Source organism: Aphelocoma coerulescens, chromosome 5, assembly GCF_041296385.1.
Source record: "Aphelocoma coerulescens isolate FSJ_1873_10779 chromosome 5, UR_Acoe_1.0, whole genome shotgun sequence".
NCBI classification, from domain to species: Eukaryota; Metazoa; Chordata; class Aves; order Passeriformes; family Corvidae; genus Aphelocoma; species Aphelocoma coerulescens.
In genome coordinates, this window is record NC_091019.1 from 34,583,827 (window position 1) to 34,608,249 (window position 24,423).

At 37.7% G+C, this 24,423-nt stretch overlaps 1 protein-coding gene across 9 annotated transcripts in view; it reads right to left on the reverse strand.

Moving 5' to 3' along the window:
* GPHN (gephyrin) overlaps positions 1-24,423 on the reverse strand; it is a 280,057-nt gene that overhangs the window by 184,793 nt on the left and 70,841 nt on the right. For all 9 annotated transcript variants that reach the window (XM_069017668.1, XM_069017667.1, XM_069017665.1 and 6 more), the window contains exon 2: positions 9,188-9,266. In XM_069017668.1, the coding sequence (XP_068873769.1) occupies positions 9,188-9,266 (79 nt within the window). The remainder of the gene's footprint in view (positions 1-9,187; positions 9,267-24,423) is intronic.

Sequence of the window (24,423 nt, forward strand, 5' to 3'; positions counted from 1 at the left end):
TGTCACAGTTTCTGATCTGTGAAAAACTGTGAATAATTGCCTCTGACTTTTTTTAAAATGCTATTTATTCTGTATACCTCCACCATATGTTGTTTCTTGGTTAAAGTGAAAAATTCTAGTCTATTTAATTTCTTTCTGTGGAAGCTGTTCCAAAACTCTGCTTAATCTTATCATCCATACCATACCCCTATTAGAAGTTAATAAAGTAGTCAAGATTTAAGCACATCCGAAGTTTATAGTCATATAAATAGGTCTTCTGTTTGGTTCTTGATTATTTAGTAAGGCCTTATTTCTTATTTTCTTTTCTGAGTATACAGAAACACACTAAATATATTACTGAGTATTAAGAGAATCTTTTCAGAGAGTTATCTTAACAAATGCAGTTTAAGCTAAGATCAGCACTAGACCATTTCATGCCTGTAGATACAAAAAAAAAAAAGTTGTTCATAGTGTAGACACTATGAGAAGACAATCCCCTTTAATTACCCAGGAAAGATTAGAATATAAAGAGAAACAAAGACTAAAGTTTGAAAGAATGAAGTCAGGTGAAGAGAGTCAGGTTAGCTGAGATTTGGATGAAGCCTGGAGGTGGCAAAATAGGTTAGAAGAAGCTGTTTGAGTTTTGAGAGTCATAGATCCTCAGAGAGTGGAAAGCTGACGAAAATAGAAAATGCCATGAAAAGACCCCTCCAAAAGAAGCCTTAAGTTAGAACATCAAGTAAGGCAAGATTAGGTCACCAAGAATGTAACTAGAAGCTGTGGTGGATTTGGGTTGGATAAGAAGACAAAATGCAAAGCCAGAGAGGTGTACAGCATAATCCCTCAAGGAAATACCTATCATTATACATTAAGCTATTAAAAATATTTTGGACTGTGATTTTAAAAAATAGAATATTGACCAGGAAGCTGGGTTGCTATGCCATTAAATTCCAAAGTAAATGATGGGCTGTAAAATATATTCAATCAAATGAACATTTTTACATTCTACTCTAATCTATTCTTATTAATTATTAGTGCAAATGATACTGAAAGAAGTCTTCTGGTACTTAATTCTGAGATTGTGACAGTACTTGGTACATATGTAGTTTTCCTAATTCTTCTGTAAAAGTCATTCTGGTCTGGTCCTGAATATACCCAAACACACAGGGAGCTTGTCTATATTCCTTCCCAATGCAAAAGGAAAAAAGCTACAATTGTAGTATTACTCCTATGTCAACGAAGTCTGATTGGGATGGAGTTGGCTTTCTACACAGCAGCTGGCTGCAACACCGTTGCTGTGTTTTGGATTTGTGATTGAACAGTGTTGATAATACACCAATGTTTTCACTATGGTTGAACAGTGCTTGTACAACACCAAGGCCTTTTCATTCCCTGCTCTGCCACCCCAGCAAGCAAGGCTAGGGATAGGAAAGAGTTGGGAGGGAGCACAGCCAGCACAGTTGACCAAAGGGATATTCCATACCATAACATTGTGCTCAGTAATAAATGCTCAAGGAAAGGAGGCGGAAGAGGGGTAACATTAGACATTGCAGTATTTGTCTTCCCAGGCAATTATCCTGCGTGCTGAGGCTTGGCTTCCCAGAAACTGGCAAAATATCTGCCTGCTTATGGGAAGTATTAAGGCTCTTTCTTGTACTGTTGGAGAATAGAAGTTATTAAGACAGCAGGATTTAAAAATTGCAACTGGAAAAACAAAAAATTGGCATGAATTTGAAGTCAGAAGCAGAGTGGTCACTTTTAAAATGAAGGTTTAAAACAAACGTAGGAACAACTTTTAATCAGTTGTGATACTGTCTAGATTGAAACTTGATCAAGATTTCTGAACCTGTGTCCTATGTATTTCTTTTCAGACATCAGAGAGCAAACATAATGAAACAGAGCATAAAAGGCATAGTTTTTCTCTTGAACTTTAAAAAAAAAATTGTAACATTTTCATTTATTTTCCTAAATGAAAGTTTAATAATAATAACAACAAACTTTAACTCTGAAAATGAAGGATCTAGAAAAAAATATCCATAACCAATGATGAAGTTTCTTATTTCAACAAACATCACATTTCCCATGTTACCGATCCCATAAGTAGAGAAAATCCCTAAACTTGTTTATATAGAGGTTCCTGGCTAACAAGCTTCAAGCAGTGCATCCCTGCACCACAGAGAAGCACAAGAATTAATTCTGAAACTAGAACTGAAAAGAGAGATGGAACACCCAAGCTGCAGCTGCCATGCAAACAAACAACCCTTTCCCCTCAACAACACTTATCAGCCCAGACACAGCACTGGGTCTGCACAGCCTCTAGATCTAGAACAACTTTTGCAACTTGATTAGCTAATAAACTTCTTAACTGCAGGCTACCACAGGGCATTGCAAGAGCAAAAAGAAGAAATTTCCTTCTAAGAATTTGGTAACTGTGTGGTAAGAGAAGACATGTTTGTCCTGAATGAAACTACTATTGGTAGATAAAGCTGTCATGGAGCTTTAAAGAGGTTACAGGAGACTGCTTTGGGCCAAGATGTAAAAATTATTAGAGCTGAAAGTTACTAAGTGCTTAAAAAAGACATTTTCTTATGTTCTGCTTTGCAGTCTGCTGCTATGAGTTTGCTTCAGACAGATGAAGTTGTTCCTATAGGTTTATGAGTCATTAAGCTTCAACAGCCAAAGGACACATGCAATACTAGCCATTTTTGCTAGAAACTGCCAAGGAATCTCGTAGGTTGAGAAAATTTTTTTCTTGAAGTTTAAGTAACGGAGAAAACATTTAGGGACTTGTCCATATGACTGGAGGTAAAAATGATTTGGCGAATGAACTACAGAACATCCTCTGTGATACCTTTGATGAAGGCTGTTTGGACTACAGAGAAGCCAAGTGGGGAAACTGGCTGGAGAATAAACCCTGGCCACTTAAGGTCTTAAGCATGTTTTAATTATCTTGAAGGAAGGGCAAATACAATTTTTAAGGCACCTGAAAACTCTGCTTGCAGTTGAAGCAGATAAAGGCTTGTCTCAATCTCCCAGATCAATAAGAAACCATAAGGATAGCATGAAGCCAATTCTATGTATATCAACTTTAAGAAATGCTTATTAGATTAGACTCATCCTCATGAATCCCCTCAGGCAGGTCTCAGATCTTTGGAAGTTTGTCAAGTATAACTTTTTCATTAGATTCAATACTTAAAATAGGCATCACTTCTGTAATGCTCAGCATTACTCCTCTGCATAATAGAGTAGTCTGCGCTACACAGACAGCTCTCCACTTGTCCTAATAAAGATCACCTGATAAAATCACTCGATGCTTATAGATGAGCTCAGGAGATGAGAGAAGCAGAGAAGTATTTTTGTAAGCCTATTAGGGAAAACATGCTAATACAGTGAAATAATAGACAAACAACTGAGCATGAACTCCCACTAGAATGTTGCTGCACAAAAAGGTAACTGTGGATAGAATTACCAAATAAACGTTTCCTCTCTATACAGCATTACTGAGACCAGCAGTTAAATAAAAGAAACAGGCATGACATCCATACATTGTAACAGGCATTGAAAAACCAGGAAGGCTGCACAAAGGAGAGAGGGTGAGAACTGGTATCCTCACAACATTGAATTTGTAACCTTTAGCAAGACAGAATATGCCACTGATGTTCAAATGATGAGCAAAATCCAGAAAGTATAAACTACAATACTTCCAGTTTTCCTCAAAAACCTCTAGAGAGGTTCCTCCATGTGAAGATGGAAACTGAAGTTTTACATCTACAGACTTAATAGTGCATCTATCAAGTCTTCAATCACAGAACCACAGCATGGGTAAGGCTGGAAGGGACCACAGTGGGTCATCTTAAGAGCACACTGCATGGGATTGCATCCAGAACTGGACACAGCACTCCAGGTCAGGCCTCACCAGGGCTGAGTAGAAGGACAGGATCACCTCCCTTAACCTGCTGGCCACGCCCTTCCTAATGCAGTTCAGGATCTCATTGCCCTTCTTGGCCACAAGGGCACTGCTGGCTCATGGACAGTTTGTTGCCCACCAGCACCCCCAGGTCCTTCTCCACAGAGCTGCTTCCCAGCAGGTCAGCCCCCAGTCTGTGCTGGTGCCTGGGGTTATTCTTCCCCTGGTGCAGGACCCTGCATTGCTTTTGTTGAATTTCAGACAGTTCTTCTCCCCAGCCTGTCAAGGCTCTTCTGAAGGGCTGCACATCCCTCTGGGGTATCAGCCACTCCTCCCAGCTTTGTGTCATCTTGCTTGTGAACTTGCCAAGGAGGCATCACCCCTTCATCCAAGAAATCAATGAATAAAGGTAAAGATTTCTAGGCCCAGCACTGAACCTTAGAAGACACCATCAGTGATGGCCTTCAACCAGGCCCTGTGCCACTGGTTATAACCCTCTGAGATCTGCTGTTCATCCAGTTCTCAAAACACCTCACTGTCCACTCATCCAGCCCACGTTTCCTGACTGCCTACAAGAATGATGTGAGAGAGTGTCAAAAGCCTTGCTGAAGTCAAGGCAGACAATATCCACTGCTGTTCCCTCAACCATCCAGGTATTTGTTTCATCCTACAGTATATCTTACGTACTCAGTAAGATATAAAAAATTACAGCTCCTCAAGAATTCCTTTATCATGTTCAGTCCTTAAGTGACAAATTCTAAGGATCTCACAACTGCTTCCCAGAAGAATTACCTAGCTCCTCATTTTAGGGCTGTAAAATACAGTAAGTGATAAAGATGACTTCTGTCAGATTTCTATCTCCTGTCATGGACAAATGGAACTCAGACTTAAACCACAAATTTCTAACATAGACCTATTACCATTTTGGTTGTCTTTCTAATACAATTACATGGAGGGTAAATAACATTTTCTTCTAACGTTTTCTTCTCTGTAGTGCATACTTTTTAAACAAGTTCTAATTTCCTGTCAAAAGCTACCTGTTCTTACATTTTAGATTTATCTACTCTCATAATCAGTCTGAAGGAGACATGAAATACAGTTTAGATGTGATGTGACTTTGCCTAGAAAGAATCTCTTGGATATGGTTCATCTCAAAGAAGCTCTGAAGATGTTTCCAAAACAAAAAGTGACTATCTGAAGCTGCAGCTACTGAATTGCAGAGAAAGATTAAAAGCATCCTCCTTTCTGTTTAGACAAGTATTTTATGAACTTTATGTCTATATACAGGCTAGAACTGAAAGGATCACCTTATAAAGTGATGCTAAGAACTACAACTTGGCAATGTCTACACACAGAACTTCTGCTTGAAGTAGGTGGATGTATACCTAACACTCGAATGATCTGATGGTCCACTCTTCAGGCATATTAAAGTAACTTCCAGTGAGAAAAAAAAAGCAGTAGTAAAAATCCTAGGAGAAGTTTCAGGTGATAGACACATTGAATGGTATCTAACCCATTTCTCTCCTGAGCACAGATTGGCTATTGAGGATGGAAAAGGACAGGAAGACAGAGGAGAGCAGACCATACAGTCGGCTCATGAGCAAGGAGTCAAATGCACTAATCAATATATTTAACTTTGCATGAGCACCAGCCTTTTGCACCAGCCTTTTGCCTTGCTAGAGAGCCTCAAAGATCTCCCCACAAAAGCCGGACTTCGCTTGCATCTTAAGCTGTTCTACAGCATTTTACTTCAGCTGAATAAAGTCTGAACCATCATCTAAGAACCACCAGCCTAGTTCCTCCAATTGCCCCTGCTCTCTGCAGCTCTGCTGTTCTAGGACAATTAATGGAAAAATACCTAGTCTTCTCATGGAGAATAATCTCCTCTGTGGAATGCAACATTTTAAATATCTTTTATGAATTACTGGAATGGTAGCCAGGGCATCATCTAAACCAAATCACAGGATTTGAATATTCATAGCCACATAAAGTTACCTTTATAGGAATCAAAGTAAGTTCCATCTGGTTTTTTGTCATATTAATTACACAGAAGACAAACCAGAATGCATACATTTTCATAGAAGAAAAGGAAAAAGAAAAAAGGGAGGAAATTAAAAAAAAAGTTAGCCCTTCCAGCTCTCTACACGTACACAGGATCAAATATGTAGACTATAATATGCAGAACTCTCCCTGACATTCTTAGATACAGATTCCAGTTTCTTCACCATGCTGACATTTAGAATTTTTTCAAACTATCCAATCAATCTTGTCTGCGATAAATTGAACTAATTCCTTCTCACCAGCCAAACAGAACAAACCCTTTAATAATCTTTTATATACTGTAGACAACTCACACTTGCTCTCTTCTGACATTGTTTTCTCAATTAATTAACCAGCCATGAATCACATTTTCTAACTGCCTTCTTTCTGTTCTTCTATGCACCTCTGGATCTCTAAGTTTTGTGTCCAAAACTGGACACTGTGTATAGCAGACATATCCTTGAACTCCAGGGAACCCAATCTAGTTGAAGACATCCCTGCTCACTGCAGGAGGGTTGGACTAGGTGACCTTTAAAGGACCTATCCAACCCAATTATTGATTATCTGCAATGAATAAAAACCAGCACTTAACTGTCAAACCACCTTTACAGTTGAACTATCATCAACTTTCTGCAGAAATTAAATTTTTCTGTAATTAACCACAAAATAAAATTAATTTTAAAGTTGTTACATGCTTCGTTCTCCCACAATCTGTAACTCCTCACTTCAGGTTTATTTGATATGCTTGGTGTTTTGGGTTTTTTTCCTTTAGCAGAATTTTCATTTTTATTGACACAGAGTAAATTGTGAGTAAATCCCATACAAGTATAGGTGATCAAACTACTGATTTGAGCAGCAGAGGTTTTATTAGCATTGCTGAGAGAACTGAAAGCAGACTAAGTTTACAGTCCTGCTCCAGCTGGGAAATCAATTGAGGAAAAAGACTACTCCGACAATTAGGTATACTAGACATAAATCAAACATTAATGAAAAACCCTACAATCTGTCTATTTTATAGAGTTTCATTTCAGCTAGCTGTCAAAAAAAAAGCCTTCTGAAATAACAAAAGAGAAGTTGTCTGTTACAGAGCCAAGAGTGTCAAACAAAGAGGGACAGAGGCATTTGCAGAGAAAGCATGAGAATTTTTAATGCAAATCTAATGTTTGTATCTGAGATTACAAAGAAAAGAGGCTCATCTACAGTCATCTACAGTCAGCACAAATGAGCACCAAGGAAATCCTAAAGTGTAAATATTAAACTGGTAAGAGGATTAATCAAATGCTATTGTATGATTCCAGGTATTATTACAGGTGTCAATCATAGCCAAATAGGTGAAAGATTTTAATTAAACTTTATTCTTTATTTAAAAAAAAGATTAAAACATCTCTTTGTCTGGCACTCTCATGCTTCATCCCCATGCTGCCTTCCACATAACAAAGAATTCAGATCCCACGGGACCTTAAGAGTCACCTACAAAAGGTTGGGTTGAACAATACTGCCTTAGATGGTTTCTTCATTTTGGAGATTGACTCACACTACTACATATTTTGCAAGAACTCTTAATAGGTGCTCAGTCATAAAACGGCAGGAATGTCGATTTGGAAAGACAAACCCAAGTCTATACGTTCCTATCATTTGGCAGGAAGAAGGAGACTTTCTTGCACTACAATCTGTCATATAACAAAGTATCATAAGCAGTCCTTGAAACCTAACATGTATTGAGGCTTTATTCAGTCTTTCAGAGTGACAAAAACTGCTACATTGCAGTCACTTATGCTTCTTATGCTATAAGAAACAGAAATCCATTTAAATTCTTTTGAACATTACAATGACTTATTACAATATTCTTCACATCAGTTACACTCAAGGAAGAAAATGAAAATATTCCATCACTTCTGGTAAAAAATACAGAAAATAGTCATTCTACAACAAATTCAACCTTTTGAAAGTAAACTCTGGAGGTGCAAGCCCAAAACTATGTGTAGCATGTAAGCATACCTGCAGCTCCAAAACCCACATATAATTATAAAGCAAACAAACAAAAAGAATCAACAAAAGCAAGCAACCAGTCAAAAATACTCAAAAAAATACCACTCAACAGACAAATTTTGGTTGAAAATTAAGACCTTTAAAATAGCCTTGACTTCAACACTTAAATAGTAATTATTAAAAATTTACCTATAGCATTCACTCTGTGCGTTTCAAACAACAATTATACTCGCCCCCTGTACCTCTATCATTTCAGATGTATAAATCACCAATTTACAATTGTCAAAATTGCCCAAGAATGCATGTATATGTGCATATATGTCAATTATCTGTAGCAACATGACAAAATAAATTCTGCATCTACTTATTTACTATAAATCCCTGTAACTGAAATAAGGTGTCAAATACACCTTATTTTTCACTACTTCTCAATCAATACTGAAAAACCTGCTCTTTCAGTATCAAGGACCATCACGTTAGAACCCACTGTGGAATGCACTGTCATTCATGTTAAAAAGATATGAATTTTTTTCTCTTTTTCCATTCCCTCATAACAGGTGGTACACACACACTAGCAAGAACATTTTCAGCTAGTATTAAAGTTAAGAGATGAGAAAAAAACCCCACAAACAAAAAAAAATGCAAACAAAAAACTGAACCACAAAGAAGGTCTGATACAATTTTAAGTCTGGCTCAGAGCTCATGTGATTGAATTTTATTTTACAGAAAGATACAACACTGAGATAAAGACCAGTAATCTTGTGATGAAGCAAAATTTAGATCATGTGCTTATATACTTAAATTGTAACAGGTAGAAGAGGAAGAAACAAATATCAGCTGTATGAAATGAGATACAAAGAAAACAAATTCTAGATGTTAAGATAACTCACAATAACATAATTATATTATCCAGTAATATTGTAATATCCAGTAATATTCTAATTTATATGCAGTTCCTCCTTAAAAAAAGAGGGGCAACAATGTGCATACAAATCCTTTATAGAAATACCAGCATGTACAGTCTGTTGCCTCCGATGACTCTTGCACCCTCTACTGTATGTGCTCTCTGGATGTTACTTCCTGAACAGAATTACATTAAAAACAAGGTGGTTTCAATAATACCCGCCGGTATTAAAGACAACTTGGCAAGCATATACCACTAAAGCATTATGTGTACTTCATCATACTACTTTTTTATATAATTACAAAACTACTCACAAGGATATCAGGAAGAAGCTTTTCTTTGCTTAGCAATAAGAGCCAGATACTCACAAAGAAGGGTCTTGGACCAGATCTTTAAGGTTTATCCCACTACGATCCTCGGCAAGGTTCCTGAAGCAACTGTCACTCACTAAAAAAAATAGAAATAAAATTAAAACAAAACAAAATAAAACAAACAAACTAAAATAGGAAAAAAAAGAGGTGGAAATTTAAGAACAGAACACAGTTCTTCTGATTAACTAAAAATGATTTTTGGCATTGGGTAGAATTTGAACATTCATATATAAAGTCTGATTTTCATTGAGGTTCCACATAATTCAAAGATCAGTCAACTCAGTGGAAAGTGATAAACACTGTATCACAGCTTATGCAGAAATGAACTGCATAAATTTCAGGTGGTGTCCTCACTACTTGTCCTCCTGGGGGCACAGGAAGTCTCATACACCAACAGTGGATGCGCAGGTATACACTTATCCATACACTTAACAGGAGAGTCTTTAATCATGCACTGATCAATATACTTTACTTAATCAGAAACAGTGAGAGCTGCTACGTATTTAAGTTCATAGTTATTCATGAGTTAGCAAAAATGTTCAATATAAGCAATAAACAAAACAAGCAATTAAGAGCAAAAATTTATTCGAGCAACTTATAAATAACTTATAAAGTGCACGTAAAGCAGCTAGTTACTTTAATAACTGAAATTAGAGTAAATGTCACAAAAGTTTAAAAGAATATTAGCATGCTTTCATTTTCTTCACTACTTAAAAATAAAAAAAAAAAAGAGAAGAGACCTAAACGTCAAACTCCAAATTTGTTCTCTTGGCTAAGTCTCTCAGCACAGGTACCCCAATCCTATAAGCCATCTCATTTCTCTTAAAACTAACATCACAGTCAATTTGAGAGGTGGAAAAAAGTAGTGGCACAAATACTTTTAGAGTAACACAGTATCAGTTTAAAGGAATTAGTTATTTCTGACTGCAGCAAACTTTCTGAAGAACACAAAGGCTGTGATATGGAAAAATCAGTGTAAGGATCAATTTGCCTTAACAGGCAAGGTAATCTGGGCAAGGTAATCTGGGAGACAGAAAGTTTATGAAGAAATGCATTACTGCTCATCTTTCAACACAGAATACAGCCTCAAATTTGGTGAAAGGGGACGTGAATAAAATAATCTACAAAAGCAAGTGTTCCTACTTCTTTCTCTCTAAATGCAAAATACTCTCTTTAATTTACATATCTAAGTATTCATGTGCATCACCAGCATCAAGAAAATGCAAATCATTCCCAAAATATATTGTTTTCACAGATTACAACACACACAGTGACAGACTTACCTAACATACTACAAAACTGCAAAATGTTTCTACTAGTACCTCTCATTGCCAATGCATCTCACAAGTGTGAAACCTGTTAAGTCTGGTGGGAAGGACAAGTATTGGAAGAAAGCATCCCAGAAGACGCTGGCGTAGCTGATGGAACAGGTACTGGCCCTGGCCCTCAGACAAAGCCTGACAGTTTAAGACTGGTAAGAGAGGTATTTGTCAAGTGTTGAAAACATTTACCTCAACAGTGAAACAACCAACTGATATTCTAAGCTTCTCTTACTGCCTCTGAAAAGAGTACGTACCAATTGCTCGCTGCACACAAACCGTGAAAGCCGTCAGTCTTTCACAAGGGGTCTCTTGTCTGTGAGGTACTTGTCTCAGATCTTCAGTTTAAACAACAGCCACTTGTGCTAACGAAGCCCAGACTCTCAGCTTGTTCCTCCCATGACAACTTAATTGTCTCTATAACAAACTGAAAGTTACCTGTACAGAGTTCAAAAGCACTGCTCCCATTGCTAGGGAAGCTCTCACTGAGCAGCTTGAGCCATCAGGAATTTTTCATTTCCATCCCCATCTATTACGCTGAACCCAAGACCCTTGAGCAGATGTCTTAACTCCTGAGTTAAAGGAGTAACTCCCAAGATCAGCAGACTCACAAACAATCTACATGCTAGATTTTATGGGAGGAAAAAATTCCCACCTACATTGATATTTGATAGTTTGTATTTGCTGCTCGTCAAGTTTGGCAACAAAACAGCAAACAGAACATTTTACCTAGTCTTGTCATAAATCCTACACTACCAATGTATCAACATCTTTCCTATGCTAACACAATACATCATTAATAAAAATTATGCTTGACACTGTTTGTTCACTACTGACAAATCAAACATTTTTAAAGCTTTAAATATTTAATCAAAACATGCTGCATTTCTTCTAGTGTCTCCTCCAATCTCCTCATGGAAAGCAATCACAGTGATAATTGAGGAAACTAGTGTCATTATCTCAAAACTTTTTTAAAGGGGAAATGGAAATGACAACATAAAATTATCTTATCAGTAAAACTAGCCATTATTTATCTGTAACTCAAGATGTTTAAAACACAAAGTGTGTTTCAAATAAATGTTTAAAATGAATGCCTAGATTTACCAGAGACAGTCTTTGTTTTACTTGTCTCAACAAAAAGCCAGTATTATAATATTCTTTTTATGAATGAATTTTAAAACTGCAAACCTTCCCTCTACTTAGCAGACCTCATCAATAAAAGCATTTGCTAAAAAGACTAACTCAACATCAAATATCTACAAACTTTGAAAAATGTATCAACCTGGTCTCCCTGGTTTTCTTCTCTGATTGTAGGAGAGTTAGAACAATGTAAAGCTGGAAACTGGTAAGCAAGTCTCTTCTTAGGGTACTAGCCAGATTTAGAAAACACAGATGCTTCAGATAAATTTTAAAAACTCCAAATCTGGTTTTAACAGTCAAGAATTCCAAGAGTTTAATTAATACTAACATTTGACTATAACTGTCAATAAAATGACTAGCATGCATAGCAACAGGAGAGTTTCCAGTGAGAGGAAATGTTTCACTGGAATAGGCTTGAAGAAGCACTTGATCTGCATACAAGCACAGTCATGCCTCTTCACATCCTTGCAAACTCTCACCATAAATAAATAAATGTTCAGCAATAAATGCAAGGTGGAAGCAATCAAGCAGAGCAGGTACTCTATTTCTCACAGCTTAGAAAACTCTAAATTAACACTGCACATATTTAAAAAAACCCATATACCCTGATCGAAATGCAAGCCATTTATTTTAAACGGGAGAGTGAAACTGTGATGGTTTCTGTGATGACAGAAATATCAGGGCGATCAATGGTGCTTTAAGGTTTGAGAGAAGAAAACATAGAAGAAAACTTTGCATCACAGCTACAAATTGTACTACAGACACAGTTAGGCCATGCCTAACTTTTGAAGCACAACCAAGGGATACTTTTGCATAGAACATCTATATGAACACAGTCCCCATACAGGATTTTATTGTCTTGCTTCAAAATGAATTTTTTATTTTTTAACCCTCCAAAACTTTGTAAAAGCTAGTATTTTAATCATTGTTGAGTGGATGGGTCTGGAGAGATAGAGAACTGTTAGCTGTTCCTTTCTACATATACATCAAGTAGCTGAGCCTCTGATCTGCATTACACCCCCCACAGGTACTTCCTTAGAGACATGGCAAATGACAACAAAAATAGCTCCCTAAAGTACATTTGCTCCATGGAGTATTGCACATATAATGACAATCTGTAAGGTGCTAGAAATGTTGTTAATACATCAAATATTGGCACAAATATCACAGGCATCAACTGAACAAAACACATAGTCTGAAAAACATCACAGTAAGGCAAAATCCCTAAACATGCATTGAACAGTTTGACTTCCAAGTGAGCGGTTACATGTATGAAAGCAAACAGGATTTAGCAATAGCTCCAATTTTCCCAACATTCATCCTACTTCCAGCTCCTGGTTTCTATTACTGATGTTCTGTTTCTGACCCCTGTCTAGTCTTGTAACTAGGAAGTAACAGAGATGGGAAGCTAATAAAGGAATATAGTTGTCACCTGTCAATTGCACAGCATACAAAATTCCCGATGGAAAGGTTAAAATCAGCATTCACACTCTAATGTGCAAACATCCAATTTACAACAGTTGTGAAGCCTTCCCACTCGGCATTTGTGAACTTCTAAATTTGTCCATGTGATTTTTTTTCCTTTACTTTCTTTAGCAGAGTTTTAAATGAGACCATACTGAAGAGAAACAGATTATTAGCCTGTTGATTCCCAAAATGAGAGGTTCTTTAACTGTGAAGACAAACCAGTATTTTCTTCAAGAAGAGGCAGGTCATAATCTGTTGTGAAATGTATCCTTTTTAAAATTTTATTTTTTAAATGTCTGACAATTTGAAAACCATGTAGCTCATTAAAAATGTCACTAATCTCTTACCTCACACAGAGAGTATACCCAGTAAAGAAGAGCCCTCTTTAGATCAAATCACTTCCAAATCTACAGCTGATAAGTCATTTTCATACTTCCATGATTTAAAAAAAATGCAATAACTGCCCTCAAAAAATGAACAAATATCTACAGTTTAGTAAAGTAAATTTACAGTTAAGTTTACCTCCTCCGTATCTAAATATGCGATTCCAGAAAACTACTTTTACCTGCCAGATTTTCCTCTTGGTTCCCAGAATTCAGAACTGCTTTTAGATTAGTTGTGACTACCTGTTTATTAAAATCATCTTGACTACAAAAATGCTACACTCATGAAGGCAGTCACTGATGCACTATTAGTTTGAAAATAAATGGACTACTACAACATTGAATAGTATGCACTGAAGTATAAGATATCAATTTCTCACATTTTTGTCTTTTAGCGATAACATCTCCTAAGTTCAGTTCTTTTTCTTAGGACCTCTTCATCTGCCCACAGTATTTTTGACAAGACTTTACCTTACCCCTCTTTTTACAGGATCATTTATGTAAGTAGTTTTTTTTAACAGGTTCATTCAGCAGCTAATAAATATAAAAAATATTTAGTACACTTGGGATGTTCTGAAAAGTACTGGTCTAGCACACTGTTGTATTCCAGTCTGGTTTTGCTTGCAACAAGCATTATTCAGAAGTCTCATTCCAGATTCAGGTGGTTCTGTTCCATGTACTGCATGCAAACATTTCAGGATTCAAGTATTTTGCTTTTATGGGCCCAAGCTTATATACAATGCAGAAACCACCTTCTTTACCTATTATACATATTATTGACTTCAAGAAATAACGAACTTTGCTAGGGAAGCCTAGGGTCTTAGGGTTTAGGATATATGAAGGTAACAGAATTTTTTCTCAGACCTCAAAACATCTCTCTTTAAAAGCCTGTTCTCCTGCAAACACAAAATTCCTGTCCTATACATGTCCTATACATGTCCTATACATGTCCTATAAGGCATACTTTACAGACAGCAAACGAAGGAGAAAACACCAGAAGATTGATTTTCTTAATATTAAAATGATTTTAAGGTATTTTATGGCTTCCATGGACAGTAACACCAGAGATAAATAATGCTGCCTTTTTTCTCTGCTACTGTCACATTTTTCAAGTGATTGCATGTCAACCAGAAAACATACATAAAACAGATGGCACATTACAGAAATTTTGTAGCACCTTCTCCAGATCTATCAAAGAAGACAGCAAATTAATTTTAAGAGCAGCACTTATACTATTTGCATATCTGCACACAAATCTCTGACGTATTTGCAGAATAAAAAGAATTACGAGTCTGCATGCAAACTGCCAAGAAAATACGTTGTCTGTGAGTAGCAGACATAAGGCAAGCTGGTTTCCTAAGAACTTGTGATCTAAATGCCATTTGCTATCACCATATAAATCCAGATTCCCTTTAGTACCCACACAAGAAAGAGAGCTAAAGCTAATACAAAACCATGCATGTCAACAACAACCTGCGCTCTCCTCAGTGCGGGTAATAATCTGAGTCTCCTCTTTGCCTGGCTGCTCATGTACACTTAATTTTGAGATAATTTTAGAATTTTCTCCTTGTTACATTGTGTTTACTTTTCTATTACCCTGTTATCACATTTTTCATACACCGGTTAAACAGGTTTAAGAAGGGGAACCTGACAGACAAATGAACAGACTGAAGGATGGCACTGCCTTTTGGTCATACAAACATTGCTCTCCCATGGCAAATAATCTAAATACCATTTTCAAGATTTCAAGACATTGATGCACATCAACTTTCAAGTTTCCTTCCCTTTTTGATTTCCCTTTTGAACTTCATTTGCTAAAAATCGACGTAAGAGAACAAAATCATAAAATGGCAACACTTTTAGTTTTAACCCACAACCATTTAACAACAAAAATAGTTGCAACACCTTAGCATACTTCTTAATAGATTGTGGAATATCTGCCCAAACATGCCACAGTAGTAACAATTTAAAAAATTAAGTTAGAGCATGGTGGCATTTACAGCACACAAATAAAAAGCACTCAAAAATTTGCCTGCATGTGAGGAGGGTCAGGCAACAGGTAACATGCCATCCACTCCACAGGTTCACATAGTCTAGCCTGAGAGCTGTGCAAAAAATGGCAACACAACACCTTAATTAAAAGGAGTATTAAAAGAGCAAAAGTAGCTACGTGAAGAAAAAAGTGTCTCTTTTATATAGATTATATTTTAACTAATACAGAATATTGTGCTGGTGAAAATAAGATGTACAGGACACACACAGTATCAGAGATGTCTAATGCTTTTCATAGAAGTCCAGATTCAATTCTTTTTTTCTTTACCCATGAGAACAACAAATTGCACTCCAAAAATAAGCAGGGCATTTTTAAGACAGTGTTGTATCCTTTCAACTTACGTAATTCTTTATTTTCTACTGCCAGAGAAAGTATCATTAACAGCAACAGCTCTGCAAAAGTGAAAGTAGCTGAGAAGGTCCTGATCACATCACTGTTTGAGCTCATTTTCCTCTTATCCTTGAAAAGCATGTCATTGGAAATATAAAGGCTGAGGTGCCACAATTTAGAAGACTTTATGGAATGTATCCACCAGTGGGAATTTTTATTGTAAGATGCAATATTAAAAATCACATACAAACCCAAAAGCTGCTTCTGCAAACTATCAGATAAAGCCTTCCAATCAAAGAAAGCATACCATTGAGATAAACCTATCTGAAATACAAGAATAAACCAGTATCTTTAATTTACTTAATAAAATTAATTTTCATTGGGTACTCAGAGCTAGTCATAGTATCAAGACTAATTGTAGTTTAAATTCATATAGTCTAATTAACTCCTGAGTATAAGCTCTTAGTAGACAAGAGCAAGAACACACTTATTTTATTCCAGTTATTTTGATTCACCAATATCCCATAAGTAGCCTCTTTCTCATCCACCCAGCAAGAGCTGCCTTCTGCTTCTCTACCTCATCAGAAAACACCAGTGCAATGTATTTGTTCCTACTTTCTCTGACAATGTAAAGGTTAACACAGCAAACAAACTATCGACTTCGTAGGTTTTGAAGACAAAACTGCAGTGATTACTTTGACTCCCTGCATACACCTGTCCTGCACATCTGATGAATGTTCCGGGACAAAAGCACAGAGAAAGTCTAAGCCTATGTTGGGGTTTTAGTTTAGTCCTAGTTTTTTTCTGTTAAAGGAATTTTTTCCCATAGCATGTTGCTAGGAGATAAATGGCCATACTTGAGAGGAGATAGCCATACTTAAGAAAGACAAAAGGGCCCGGCCAGGCTTTTGTTCTCACCTGGCGGGCAGTTTAGTTCGTTCTCAGCGTCTGGAGGGAGAAGGTGCAGAGAAAGGAGCTGCTGGTTCCCGTTTTCGGCGTCTTTCCTTTCTGCTGGGAACAACACCGGGGATCCCAAAGCTGCTTTCCCTGCCCTGCGGGAGCCTGGGCTGCGGCCGCCCTGCCCCGCTGCTGTTTCGAGCCTTCGCTACGCTGTAGCCGTGCTTACCCTGCCTGTCTGCAGCCCCGGGGGGTTCCCCTTTTGGATACATCTCGTCTGCCACCCGGGATTTGTGTTTGTGCCTGCCGCTCCAGCCTACCAGTCCAGCCTGCTGTTTCCGGGAACCCGGGACCAGCTGCCCACCGGTTTGTGGAGCTCCGTTGTTCCATCCTTCCCCGGGATCCCAGGGCACCAAAGCAGCCGCGTGCTCCCCGAGCTCGCTCCGGAGCGCCCCCTGCAGCCGCGGGGGAACCATCGCACCTGCCCTGCTCACCGGGAGCCGCCAGCGCCCCTGCCGGCTGCGAGCGGAACTGCACCCGAGGGGAAATAGCCTGACAGCCGAGAAGGCTGGAACTGGGTTTGTGTTTGCTGTTACTGTCATAGTTGTTGTTGTTTTGTTTGACTAGTTATATATATATATATATATATATATATATATATATATATATATATATAGTAAAGAACTGTTATTCCTATTTCCCACATCTTTGCCTAAAGACCCTTGATTTCAAAATTATAATAACTCAGAGGGAAAGGGGTTACATCTGCCACTCCAAGGGAGGCTTCTGCCTTCCTTAGCAGACACCTGTCTTTCAAACCGAGACAGCCTATTTTTTCAAGATAGTATAATTTAACATCCACCTTTATGAACATCCCATAGCAAGCTTTTCAACTCGGGCTTTACTGGATGTCAGAGCAGAGCAAATCTTCTCTCCCTTTCCCTTCAGAAAAAGTGTTATGAAGTGCCAGAATGGTATCCTCACAGATTGACAAAGAAGTACTCTTATAAAAAAGGAGCTAAGCTACCGGAACAACAGAAGTTAAAGGCTCAGGTGACCTACTGAAAAACAGGGTGATCATAAACCAGAAAAACAAGTTAGACATTTGAATATATAATTTTTCTTCTCCTAGAAAACAGAGAAGCACTAATGTCACTTGTAAACCAGATGTAAAGGAGAGCTGCTGTAATGATAAAGAAAACTAAGACATTGCAGGGGAAGTGAAAAGAAGTTTCTGGATTAGCTTAGTAAAAAAAAAAAAAAAACATTAGATGGTAGCTGCTGGTGTGTTTATGTAAATACAACAGCAAAACAAATATCAGAGAGAGAAAAGATAAAGAATAGTGTTGCAGAAGAAAAATAACTGTGAGGAAATCATAAGAAATAGCAGAAATTTTTGAAGAGTAACAGAAGTGAGCCTTTACAAATAATCCTTCTAAAAGAACAGTGAGGGCAAGGAAAGCAAACAGATTTAAGGACAGATTAAATGACACAGAAATTGTTTTTGAAGATCTGAAGCCTTCTGTACCATAGTAGCTAATGTTGTAAAATTTATGTTAGAGTTTCTCTGAAGGCTATGAACTTCTAAATCCCCCCAGGGTTTCTCCCATTTTCTAACAGCAATTAAATGAGTCATTTTTTTTCTGTGTATCCATTAGTCTAGTGGGTTATGCCTCTCTCAAATGATTTATCATTTAAATTTTACAATTCTTGTGCGGCCTTAGGCTACAAATTCTGCACTGGGATTTAATCTCTAACAAGCTTGAGTATCAACTACATCCCACTGTCACTGTGATCACTGTAGTGATCAGGCAAACTTCAGAAGAAAAATATCAATAAGACAGGAGATGCAGCATTAGCAATACTTCTAGTTGTTTGTAACCAGTAAAAAAATTAAGTTCCTTGAAGCTACAAATACGAAGCACTTGATGGATTTTTTTTCTTTGGGCTCTTGTTATTGGAGATAAATGAGTTTGTGTTTTGTTTGGATTTTTTTCCCCAACGTGTATTTCCAGTAAGAAGTTTGTGTTGTTCCTCCTTTCACTATAAAACCATAAAAAATTCCAGGATGGGAAGGAAAAATATAGAAGACAAGCACATCCAAGAGAGGGGAAGAGAAGACTTAACAACAACTAAAAGCTAAGTACCTTTGAAGAGTAATATCTCATTTTAGACTTCTCTGAAATGTTTAGTTCTATCACAGGTTAGAACAGCTGTACTTAGAGCAGATGCCAAGAACCATTCATCTAATCTTTACAAGGAGGTCTTGATTTTCAGCTTCTCTGACTTCTTCAGAGGATGTCTGAGTTTTTTCAATACCGCGAAAAAGACAAAATTCTTATCTCTAAACTTAGTTTTCTTATTTAGTTCAGAAAGAGAATGTGTTTAGTTTCTTAGCTAAAAACACTTGAAACAATTTACAGCATCTTATATAGGCCCATTTTAACATCTTAAATGAATCCTTGGTTGCAGTCTACACTAATCAAGTCTACAATCAACCTCAGCTAGATGCACTTTTAAATATGATAAAGTATGCCTATGCAAGATGCTAACACATTTTGCATATTATCTGCCAGCCTGATCAAGAACCCCAAGAATCACATGAAAAACTATACTCCATTTTCCTAATGATATATTCTATCTATAAACACTGAATTTCTTATGTAAACAACTCCAGAGACCACTCCATTATTAGGAACCTGTGATCACAGGCTTGCATCATTCAGTAATGACAGGATTGTGGCTTGGAACAACACCCCTCTTTGCACTGCTCCATTGCTGCACAGATAAATGCATACAGACCTGCTGATAGGTAGATAATCCTCCAGGACCAACCCACAGATCCCAGGGCCTCAGTGTTCTGTCTTCCTTCTGCTCATGTCTCATACAGCCCCAGACACCGGAAATCATCCTTAAAGAAACTGAGATATTTTCTGCACTGTTCAACATAGCCGCCTAAACGCTGTTAAAAGAAACCACCTCAAAAACACATAGTAGAAAAGGGCAGGAAAAAACAGAAGGTACTTAGTACTTCTTGAGATATATATTGTGTAATGTCCATGTCACACCACAGCTGGCAGTGTTCACTCCCAGCCCAGAGAGCCAGTGGTGTCCTGGGCTGCATCCAGAGCAGTGTGGGCAGCAGGGTGCGGGAGGGGATTCTGCCCCTCTGCTCCACTCTGGTGAGACCCCACCTGCAGTGCTGCATCCAGCTCTGGGGTCCTCAACACAGCAAGGAGTTAGATCTGTTGGAATGAGTGCAGGGGAAGGCCACCAAGTTGATTAGAGGGCTGGAGCACCTATCCTGTGAAGACAGGCTAAGAGAGCTGGGGTGTTCAGCCTGCACAACAGAAGGTTCTGAGAGGGAAACCTTACAGAACCTTCTAGTACCTAAAGAGGGCTACAAGAGAGCTGGAGAGGGACCTTTTACAAGGGCATGTAGTGATAGGCCAAGGAGTGGCTTTAAAATGAAAGTAGGTTTAGATGGGATAATAGCAAGAAATTCTTTACTGTGAGGGTGGTGAGGTACTGGAACAGGTTGTCCAGGGAAGTTGTGGATGCCCCATCCCTGGAAGTGTTCAAGTCCAGGTTGGATGGGGCTCTGAGCAGCCTGGTCTAGTGGAGGGTGTCCCTGGCCATGGCAGGGAGGTTGGAATGAGATGATCTTTAAGGTCCCTTCCAACTCAAACCATTCTATAATTCTATGATTCCGCTAGTCATTGTATATATGGCTTGAGCAGATGCTTTCCCTGAATCCAGACATACAACTATGCACTACAGGACTTCCACAGAAGATTACAGGAAGGCACAAGGGAAACACTTAGACAAGGTATGGAGTTGAAGGAGATCCAGGATCAGATCACAAAGCCAGCTGTCTTCTGAGGATTTTGGGTTCATCTTCGGAGTTCAAGTAAAAGCAGCTAAAGGTCATCAACAGTACTGGACCAAGGGAGTGACACAAGCCAAGATCAACAGAAATCAGGAGAAAGCAGAACACAAAATGTATTAGTGAGCTAATAAAACTGCAGAATTCCCAGTGACAATCAAGTGCAACTCCAGATTGAATGGTGTTAAATCATTTGCAGCTATAAGATTTCAAACTGAAGGTGTAATCATAGCAAAATAGTGCCAGTTAGCACATAAACCAGAACATATGCGTAGTGTAGACAAACAACTCCACTACAGGCAAGGACTTGAAGAAAAAGACATTATCTTTTTTATTTTTTAGGCAAAATTAGCATCTGGGCCTAGTCTGGTGTATCTGTCCCCTTTGGTTTGCTTGCTGAATGAATCACCTGAGACAGAAGAGTCTCCTGTAAGTAATTACACAATAACCATTTATTAGCACAGCTCTGTATGCAAAGCTCTGAACTGAGGCCCTACAAACATCATACTGAGGTATGATTTTATACTGTTAGCAGAGATAATGAAAAGATGTTGATACTAAAATTCAGTTGTAGCTATTTATTTATTGGATATAAAGATGTCCATTCATGCAAAGGGATCTTTAAACTATTGACTTTCACAATTAGAATATTAAATATTTAAATAAATCAGTATAATTTAATAATGTAAAATGAGAATATGAGTAAAAATAATTTTATAAAACTACTCATATATTTAGTATAAATAAATATTGTTTAGATGACGATGTAACTGTTTTACTCTAACTACTTTTCCCTAAATCTCATTATGAAGTAAATTATATCCATATGGTTACAATTTTCAATTCATTAAATGTGAATTCTTGACAGTTTATGGGAAAATTCTTCATGAAAGTGGAAAAAGCCAGTATGATAAAAAGTGCTTGCAATAATCCTTAAAAATAGGACAGTTCCTTTTTGTCCAAATCATAAGTACTTCTTAAGAAATCTTTTTGTACTAGTACTCTTAAGCCTCCTTAAAACTAGTGGTAGTACAAAACAGACTGTTTCAAAATATAAACACTTTAAGGAGCAATTTTCAACTCTGCCTAGAAAAAAAAAGCAACAAACACCCAATAGCAGAAGTGGTCAAAAAAGCAAAGTGCATAAATCCTACTCCTTGTTTAAAAAGCAACTACCACCATATTGTTTTCTTTTTGCAATCAACTTCCCATTATCAGAAGTAAAATAATACCTCAAGTAATGGAGGGAAAAATCCCTGCAGACAGTCATTACTGAGCATGCACAACACATCAATCGACACAGCCTGTTCTCTTCACTGGGTTCAACCCAGGCTATCTCACACTGCTTCTGGTAGGTCTTATTTGCCCAGATGCAGCATTTGATTGGCAAAAGCTTGGTTTCAACTGAAGAGCCTGGCTAAATCTAGACCATAAGGCAGAGACATCACATTAGCACCACCAGCACCAGCTTGGATACAGCAGGACTAGCAGTGAGGCACATACATTAAATGCCAATCAACATTCACTGACTCTGTACACGCTAATAAGCCACTATATAAGCTTAGGTCAGGAAACACCAAGACAGATACACCTAAGCTAACTTTACATGGTGCCAACTCAGCCATGACAGGGTTTACTAGCTCAGATTTGCAGTGAAGTAATGGCATCTAAAGAACCTTTAAGCTCCTGGAGGAAATAGTCACATTCACACAAAGCTGAACTAGTCATGCTGTTTCAGATTTTTGCTGGCTTCCCAGGGCTCCGCAATTATCACAAGCAGTGGGAAACTGTTTCTACACAATGATTTGGAAATGTACCACAGGTCTTTCCAGAATACTGAGCTGCCATCCACGAAAAACTGCTGATATCAAATCCTACACAGGAAAGTTCAGATTCTAAAAACCAGGATTTTCAATACTGTTTACATTTTGTTCACTGCTGTCTCTACTGGTAGCAGTGGTGAAGATCTCAGTGGGACAAGTTCCACTCAGATGTCATGGGAGGAGAGGATATTTCACCAGAAAGCCTGTAGTTCATGAAGCAACTCTAAAAGAAACATAGATTTATCCCTTACTCCCAATCTCTAAAACCTTTCCTTTTCTTTGAGTTAAACTTTTTTTCCAATGTTTTGTTTATTTTAACATTATGCTTATAAACTGTGCCTGCTTTAACAGCTCCGGAGCTGATCACTTTTTAGTGAACTGGCTCAAAGAATTGACATCATCAATCCTTCATCTCTGGGTTCATTTTTTTCCACATGTCTGTTCCTAATGCTTATGAATAAACTTTGAAAATGGGGACCAAAGCCTCTTGTCATTTCTTCCAGCTGGGAGGATCCTGGAAAAGCTGTAAATAGTTGAAACTGAGCCAATTATCTCAGTGAGCTGTGAAAAACCTGAAAATCAGTTTAAATGCTAAGTGTTTTCATCACTCACTCATTCAAATAATTATTAAAATTACAATCTCAAATGATACCAGAGTACTACAAGTCATGCTACATATACCACTTGAAACATATGCTCCACCAAACCTGAAATACAGAAAATAAAAATAGGGAGACTAAAAATAGTCTAAGAAATTATAACAGGAGTAAGCTTTATATTTGTGTACCTTTGTTTATGTTCACTTACAGAGTTGCAACATTCAAGACTACAAAGTCTTGATTGCTGGTCCTTGATTTCAGGTCCTGATTACAGGGTGAAGTTTGCTGTTTATTCCCTTTCTGGAATCTTGCTATGCTTTTATAATCAGATATTTTAAACAATTCTATGTGGCAAATCATGAGTTGCATATAAAATTTTTTTTTAGTTTAAAATATGCTTACTTTAGCACGTGTAAGGCAGTAGTAGAAGTGCCTTCTGGCCCTATGCAACCCTCATCTGATATGAGGCCAGAGAACTGTAGCCCAATGCTTCCACCTGTGAACATTCCTTCAAGTGCTTAAGCACATTTGCTCCTATCATTCTATTTGTACTGGATTCTTTTTTGAGCTACTGTATTTTAGCCATGCTCAAAATTGCATTCCTTATCAGTTAAAATGAAAGTAGAATTACTGATGCACTAGGTAGCCTAGATTATTTCTCCTGTTTGTCTTAGCTAACTAAACATAAATTTTGACATAATCTTGTTGCTGATTTACTTTATTTACCTCATCTTTCAGGGACTCACAGTCACTTCTATTCCTAAACACCTTTGCAACATACAAATGTTGTCATCTTACTGCTCTCCCTGTTTGTTTGATATGAATAAATACACCATCTTTTTCTTCTCCTGAACAGGGAAAAAATTATATATTCTGGAAATAATCTTGTTACACTGATATTTGACTCCTTATTCTTAACTTTTAGTTCCCTCTCTTTGCTGATTCCAAATCTTTAACTATATTTAACTCTAAGCCTACAGCAAGCAACAAAATGGGAGAAGTCTTTAAAGCCTATACAGCCTGTCATGTCTCATATGTTTGCTTACCCAGGCAGTGAATCCAATCAATCAATCAGCTGTCAGGACCACACCAAACCATGCTGGCATTTGTAGGAGAATGACACCCCATATGAACACTCCATGTAAATTTCTTGTAGCTCAAAAGAAACCCAGCAGTTGCCACATTTGTAACATGGCAACGAGGAGCACCCTGCCAAGGGTTCTCCCTCACTAGTTTCTGCCCTATGCACCCAGCCAAGGCAGCAGTCCTGGAAATGACACAAGCAGAGCAGCAGAACAATACTGAGAGGTTCCTGTTCACGGAGCCCACAGGAACA